General features: G+C 45.1%; 1 protein-coding gene across 4 annotated transcripts in view; it reads right to left on the minus strand.

Annotated features, from left to right (window-relative positions):
- PRDM5 (PR/SET domain 5) overlaps positions 1 to 6,228 on the minus strand; it is a 216,247-nt gene extending 210,019 nt beyond the window's left edge. For all 4 annotated transcript variants that reach the window (XM_060105497.1, XM_060105496.1, XM_060105509.1 and 1 more), the window contains exon 1: positions 5,893 to 6,228. In XM_060105497.1, coding sequence (XP_059961480.1) covers positions 5,893 to 5,985 — 93 coding nt within the window. In that variant the 5' untranslated portion in view covers positions 5,986 to 6,228. The remainder of the gene's footprint in view (positions 1 to 5,892) is intronic.
- Positions 6,229 to 8,131: the final 1,903 nt, after the last annotated feature.

An 8,131-nucleotide genomic window follows, 5' to 3' on the forward strand; every position in this document is an offset into this window, starting at 1 on the left:
TGTGTGAATAGGTATGTGTCTGTACTCATGGAAATGAGCATGGATGTAGCATTTTATCAGTATATTGAAAAATAATTTTTGATTTTTCTTTTTAGTGAAAGGGACGTATGGAAGAATCTGAGTTCCAATTCTGATTAATCCCCTTGTGATATAACCTTCCTCACAATCCGTGTCCTCATCTATAAAACAAGGACAACAACGACCACCTTGCAGACTTGTTGTAGGGCTTAAATACAAACTGTGTGACACATCCAGTGACTATTCTGTCACTTACCCTTCTGTCACTAGCAACTAGCCCAGTGCCTAACAACTGCAACTGCTCAATAAATATTTGTTGAAAGAATTAACTGTAGCTGTTATAATCACACACAAAAAACAAAATCTGAATCTGTAGTAACACCAGGAAATACAAAGCTGCATTAAGTCACTCTTGTAGAGTGTAAATGTGTGAACATAGAAAAGAGATAGCACATATGGCAGGCATCGATGGTGATTATTTTCCCTCTGATTATGTTTCCAGATTAGCTATCACCAGCCACCAGGAACTGTAAACAAACATCTACTGGCAGAATTTTAGCCAGAGTATAAAGACCCATTATTTCTTCAGGAGAGTCACCTTCTGAGTGGATCAACAAAACACCTTCTTCCACAAAATCTAGTCTTCTTGTATTAAAATTTATGCATGGTGATTCTTCCTCTATGCTTTTACTTACTTTTCTTTTGGGGTTTTCTCTTTCCCATATGTTTTTCTAACCCTATACAACTTGCCTCATTTTTTTAGCTTCTTGTATTTTCACAAACTCAGATTCAAACCCTTATTTCAGTTATTTTTCTCTCGGGATTTTACCTCATCAAATGTCTTTGCTACAAATCCCTCAAAGAGAATCAAGGTGCCTGCCTTGGTGTGAAGGAGAGGGAGAGGGAGATTGTGCTGTGGAAGGAAGAGGAGCTTGCAATAGAGTTGTGAGCAGCAAGATTCCCAGCAAAGCTTCTCTGGGCTTCAATGTCTTCATCTGTAAGATGAGAAGGTGCAAGCTGGATTCCCTCTGAAGTTCTTTTAAACACCATCATTCAGAACACCATCAGAATCTATTATTTCCTATTCTACTTCTCATGTACACATTTTCTCTTCCTCTTTATAAGGGAACCACTCACCCAGGCTTTACTGCATGAATGCCAACCTTGTTGACCTTTGCTAGAATCAACACTGAAAACAAGGCAGAAGAGTCATCAACATGGTCGATCTGTAATGCATACATTTTATTGGGACCAGTATGTGAGGAAGGATGCATTGTAAAATGTTCCACATAATGTAGACAAGGAAGAATTATACTTTGGAGCTGGGGTAGGATGTATAATGGCCCACGGAAAAGGTTTACATCCTAACCCCTAGAATCTGTATGTTACCTTACATGGTAAAAGGGACTCTGCAGATGGGATTACATTAGGGACCTTGAGCTGGGGAGGTTACTCTGCATTATCTGGGTGGACCCAATCTAATCACAAGGGTCCTTGTAAGAGGAAGCAGGAGGGTCAGAGTCAGAGAAGGAGATGTGATGACAAAAGCTGAGGTCAGAATGATGTGGGGTCATGAGCCAAGGAATGTCGGCGGCCTCTAGAAAGCCATAAAAGCCAAGAAAGTAAACTCTCTCTTTAGAGCCTCCTGAAGGAACCAGCCCTGCCTACGCATCTTAGATTTATATTCTCCAGAACCATAAAATAATAAAGCTGGATTGTTTTAAGCCACTAAGTGTGTGATGGTTTGGAATCAGCAATAGGAAACTAATGCCTCCGTGCTGCCAATAAGTTGTGCCCTGAAAAGAAGCTGTGGATAAGATCCTAGGGTATCTGGCAAGTTTGAACTAGGAACCTGCATTTGTTCAATAGAAGGGCAAAGTGTAGTGGGAGACTGCCCTAGGGTTCAAGGGCACAGGATGCCACTCAGGAGTCCCTAAGGCAAAAAGGCACAGGGATGAGAGGGAAGGAAGCCAGGAACTGAGCTACCCCAGTGGGGTCAATTCACTGTGGCTGGTGTGTATCAAGGGATGTGAGCCTCATCAATGCTCCACCAGGAGGCTCCACCTCCATTCACTCTCTAATGCATCACCCCGTTTATTTCTTTCACTTAACACATGCTGCAACTGTCTTGGAAATCTTCCCTTCCTTTACCTGTTTGCTACGTCTCTCCCCACACAAGAACACAAGCTCCATGTGGACAAAGACCTTGTCTGTTTTGCACCCGTCTGTATCCCCAAGGCCTAACACAGTACTGCCACACCTGAAAGACTAAATGACTGAAAGTCAGAGGGGAAGAAAAACCAACAGCCTACAACAAACCTCAAGGAAACAAAGATAGGCAGTGGTATATTTGCCACCTTAACCCTTTCCATAAAATCACAGAATCTGAGAACTCAAAGAAATCTTATGGTTTACCTCTGTACTTTCTGAGTTCAAACACAATGTCAAACACACCACCGCCTGGTTAATCATATAAGCTGGCAATGAAAAATATGGTCACTGATATAAAACATGTAATGTAGTGAGATGTTTACATAACTTTTCATTGTATGTATACTTCCTATATTAGCTTTGAGTACCTAACATTAATTTTAATCTGCATAGTAACCTAGAATTCCACATCTTTTGTACAACATTAAACTGTGCTCATGAGATAACACATGGCAAGCACGCAGAACAGGGTCTGGCATGCTAAAGTGTTAAATCTACTATTTTGTATTATTTTTTTTTTTTTCTTTTTGCGGTATGTGGGCCTCTCACTGTTGTGGCCTCTCCCGTTGCGGAGCACAGGCTCCAGATGCGCAGGTCCAGCGGCCATGGCTCACGGGCCCAGCCGCTCCGCGGCATATGGGATCCTCCCAGACCGGGGCACGAACCCGTATCCCCTGCATCGGCAGGCGGACTCTTAACCACTGCGCCACCAGGGAGGCCCTTGTATTATTTTTTATCTTATCATTAGCAAATTGCAATGCGTATAAATGTGAATGAACTCAGGCCTCCTTTTTCTACTCTAGGGCTTTCCAGCAGACTCCCATCCATTCTTTCTCCAAGAATAATGGCTCACACAGAAATATCTACCAGATGACCCTCTCTTCAGGCAATCTCTAAATTTCCATAACGGCAAGAAAAGGAAAGGACTTTCCGTAATGGCAAGAAAAGAAAAAGAAGTCTTTCCCATTTCTTCTTCTTGTCGTTTTGTACATTTTATAGAAGAAAAAAGAAAAAAAAAAAAAGCAGCAGCAGCACCAGGCCTACAAAAAAGGACAACTGCCAAGGAAACACCGAGTGGGACTAAGGTGGAGCCAGGGAATTAGGTGACTCTGCTGCAGGGACTCCACTCTAGGAGACTCCACACAAAAAGGGGTGGGTCTAGAAAGGGATTAGGGATCCCATTGGTAAGGGAATCCCCAATCAATATGGTGAATGTAGCGGGGGTAGAGGGTCTAGCAAAATCCCCCAACCTCAGTACAGCTCTAGATTAGATTCTCTGAACTGAAACCAATAGATGACTTGAATTGCAACTGTTTTTGAAAAACAGAATTGTTATACAAGCATACGTGTTATAAAAGTGTGATAAAACTTCTGTGATACATTCCACAATTTGTTTAGAATAGAGAACATAAAAACTTTTAAGTAAGGTCCTTAATAGAGCTGCTGAAATACTTTTTCGCAGACCCTTTGATTAATGGCCAGAGTTAAAGCTAGTACAAGGTAACTGCAAAAATATTTAAGCATAGAGAAACTATATGCAAACTGGTAAGGGATGCACTGATATTCAGCTTTAGCTTTACAGTATAGCTAAAATCTGCTATTCAGCTTCAGCTTTGTCCTCAGCTTCTGGAAGGCAAAGGAGCTGAAGCCTACTTCAAGGTCATTTCTGGCATCAATGAACCTGTCAGTGATCGATGACCTTATGATTATCTTGTGATCACAACTAAACTATATCACCAATAGTATGTCATTTGGATTTATTGCAAACATCTGCAGATTCACTTGAACTATAGGTAAGCATTCTAGATGTGACCTGGATGAAACCATGCGTTTTACATGTTGAAGTTACACAAACCAGGAAAGGATAAGTATCTGTAAGTACTGCAATAATAAAATGCAATAATATATGATTTTGGAAGCTGTTCATTCTACACCCCAAAATAATTTAAAACTTCCAAATAACTTTATTTCATGGAAAAAGAATTTGGAATTAATAAAAATATCAAAAGAACATACATCGGCCAGCTGTTTCTAAAAACCTAAATAATATAAGGCAAAAAATAAGGATAATTTAATAATTCTAATATTTGTACAATTTTTACTATATTACTATTAAAAACATAAAACAAAATAATGTTTAAGAACTGTGTTTAATTTTTAAGTACTTATTTTTAGTCCTGAGACCTTCAAGAAAAATCCATTTGGGAATTTCATATCTTGTGAGAAAATTAAAAGCAGAATCTCAACTTCTGCTTTGAAAGAATGTTGATTTTAACATTTACCCTTTTGGCAAAAACATCTATTCAGATCAAGTGTTTACACCTGCTTTTCTCCTTTGAGCATTCTCCCAAACTCCCATTTGAAGGAGTAAATACGGGGTTTATTGTTTCCAATTTTACCCTGGGAGATACTTACAGACCCTGCTGTCAATGAAGGCCTTCTGAAGCACCTGTGCACCTTTCTTCACCTGCTCCTTAGGTGAAGGGGTGGGGAAAGACTCATACTCAGATGAAAGACATCCTGGTGTCTCCGGTGCATCTTGTGAACCTCTTGTTAGCCCACCTTAACTGAACAAGCCTGCTGCTGCCCAAACCTCACTCCTACACAGTGGGGGTGAGGGGTGCTGGGAAGCTGGCAGAAACAGGTCTGGGAAGGACATGAGCTTTGGACTAAGAAGTGATGGGTCTGAAGCCTAACTCACTAACTCAGCAGGAAATTTAACCTCCAAGTACTTCTGCTTTCTCCTCTCCTACAAGAGGATTAAGACTGTTCTCACAGGAGTGCTGTGCCAGTGAAGTTACTAACAGAGGTAACGCAGCAAGCATGGGCCCTAGCACCAAGTATCTGCTCAGTAAACGCTGGCTCTCATGACCCTAGGCATTTCACCACTGCCTCCGTGATTTCACACATCCCTTGAAACGGCTATAACAACAGGTTTCACTGAATCAAAAAACTTGGTATTGTCCAGTAATCTCTCCTCCTAGGCCTTTGCTTTCAACATCCAACATTTCCAGGTCGTTCCCTTAGGGCCACTGCCATGTGCTGGTCCTACTCACGTGTCTCTAAATCTCTGGAAGGAAAGATCAGAGGAAAATCCAGAAAAGCTGAGGAAAAAGTTCAACGATTCATGCATTAACTAGCTGGCACCTCCCAGGATTCACATTACACATTTTGGAAGGAAGGAAAGAACTGCGGGGTGTCTGAATGACAGGCTAAGGCCTGCGTTGAGCTGCGCTCTGGGCAGCTCCCCGCAATCCCCACAGGGAAAGTGAGGCATTCCCTACAGGAAGAAAGGCGGCGATGGAGCTCGTGCGCGCCTGGGAAGACACCCGCCCACGGGTGCCTCTGCCCACTCCCGGAGCCGACGAAGAGGGAGGCTCCATCCCGACTCACTTCCTGCAGGGGAGGAAAGACATCTTGCCGCAGGGCGGCCGGCTGCAGAGCGCGCACCGCCGACACCTACGTGGCGCTGCCCGCTCGCGAGGCGCGGCGGGCGAAGGCCACCCCCGCCGCCCTAGCCTCCCCGCGGGGCTCCCGGCCGGCCCGGCGAGGGGCGACGCGAGTGAAGCCCGCGGAGCCCCCGGCCCGGCGGAGGGGCGAGCCCGGGAGGCGCAGGGCGCACGGCGGGAGCAGAGGCGCGCAAGCCGCCGCCGGGTCACCCACCTTTCTTACTCTGCGGGCCGTGTAGAGCCCCATCCCGTCCTGAACCCGGGAGGACTTCAGGGAGAACCTGTCCGGCACGTACATGCCCAGCATTTTCCCAGCCGCGGCCGCCGCCTCGCTTAACACCGGCGCTCTGCGCCCGGGAGGCGACACATGGAAATTTGGGGTGCCGGGGTGGAGGGGAGAGGCCGGCGGGGAAGGAGGAAATGGAGTTTTCCTCCCAGAATCCCCACCTCCCCGCCGATTCCAGGATCCCCCGCGGCTCAGCCCCTCCTCGTCCCGGGTCTAGCTCGGCCCGGAGCCGCCGAGGCCGCAGCTGCCATTGCTGGCGCGGGGGCGTGGGGGGCGCGGGCCCGGGCGCTGCGGGCGCCGGGACGCTGCGGGCGCGGGGACGCCGCGCGCTGATTGGCCCGAAGTTAGCGGCTCGGACCCGCTCCTGGGCGTGGAGCCCGGGGCAGGGCTGACCCCGGAGCTTCGAACCCTGAGGCCAAAGCGACCCGCCCGCACCGTGCGCCCCGCGCAGCCGCGTGCGGACCCGCCCTTAACCAGCTCTGGGTTTTGAGTCTCTGAGCTTAAACTCCCAGTCGGTGAATTTTGCACTCTTCAGATGCAAAGCGAAATGGGCCTTGACCGAGCTGGGGCCATCCTCCAAAACAACTTTAGAAGTTCTAGACCGAAGGCATACTTACTGCCTAACTACTGAGAACAATCCCTGGGGTCTAGGAAATTTTAGTACTTTTACATCTGAGTTATGCATCTTTGGTTTATTTCATGCTTGTTTCAGAGGTTCGAACACGTAGGGGACCAATAAATATGTAGATTAACGTTCAGAGAAAGCGGGTATACGCAGCCTGCAGCTAATCCATTTCAATTTAACTCAATTTGTCGTGAACAATTGAAGTAATATTTAAATCCGGTAGAAACTAGTTCTTTTCTGGTGTCCTAATCCCTGGGAAATTCTTACACTTCCAAAGATGAGCTATTCCTGAGTCCTCTCTACCTTGAAAATCACCAGACCAGATTTTCAGACATAGAGCAGTGGAGATGGGGGAGATAAGAGGGAATGATCGAGTGGAATCTGGAATTACGGCTGTGAAATAACACCATAAGTCTTCTTTTAGTGTTCTTTGTTTGTTTGTTTTTGTTGGGTTTTTTGCGGTACGCGGGCCTCTCACTGTTGTGGCCTCTTCCGCTGCGGAGCACAGGCTCCGGACGCGCAGGCTCAGCGGCCATGGCTCACGGGCCCAGCTGCCTCGCGGAATGTGGGATCCTCCCGGACCGGGACACGAGCCCGCGTCCCTTAGCATCGGCAGGTGGACTCTCAACCACTGCGCCACCAGGGAAGCCCCTTCTTTTTGTGTTTTTAATGAAGTTAATAGGTATCGATCGCAGTGGCGCTCAGAAAGAACTTTAGAAGGATGTTTCATCTTTCAAGAGGAACTGGGTGGTCTCTACTCATTTCTCTCGATATTCTTGGTAATTTTCTACTCTGGCTTCTTTTCTCAGGAACTATTTGATGTTCCCAATAAATATTTGATGTTTCTTATAAACTAATGGTAATAATAATAATAATTTTGACAAAATTAAAGGCCACACTATTTTAAAAAACTCAACTGAATACATTTTAAAGATCTTATTGGCTTTATTCAACAATTCGTGGTTTAGACAACATCCAGTCTGGCAGATAGGAGGTCTGAGGAGCTATACAAAGTAAAAGGAAGCAGGAACGAGGAAGTTATACCAGGCAAAAAGTGGATTGGCTATTGCAAGGTATCTTTCTCTTAGGGGATGGTGGGAGCCTGTTAGGCACATTACCTAGATAATGCTGAACAGGCACCTCCCAACTGGCTGGCTTAAGCTTCCATTTCTAGAAGAGACGAAATTGTAATTAAGTCTAAGTTTGGTGATGGAGAGTTTAGCATAAGGGACTCCATTGGGGCCTGTTGTCTTGTTTTTAGCAACACACATGGAAATGATTCCTGTGTCTTCTGGACTAAGGAAAGCTTTGGAACACAAACAGTTCCTAATTTCCTAAATAGGAGAATTTTATTAAAGTTTAGAAAAAGATTTTTGAAAAAGCATTATGAAGAAAATCATGTAATAGAAATATTTGGAGATTTTAAAGAACAGGATAAATAAATGATCTTTTTTTTTTTTTTTTTTTTTTTTTTAACTGAAGAGTAGGTAGCTTTGCCAGGGGTGAGAGGAACAATGCCTTAATCATTCTTTGAGTTTTGTT

The sequence above is a fragment of the Mesoplodon densirostris genome, chromosome 1 (assembly GCF_025265405.1).
Source record: "Mesoplodon densirostris isolate mMesDen1 chromosome 1, mMesDen1 primary haplotype, whole genome shotgun sequence".
NCBI classification, from domain to species: domain Eukaryota; kingdom Metazoa; phylum Chordata; class Mammalia; order Artiodactyla; family Ziphiidae; genus Mesoplodon; species Mesoplodon densirostris.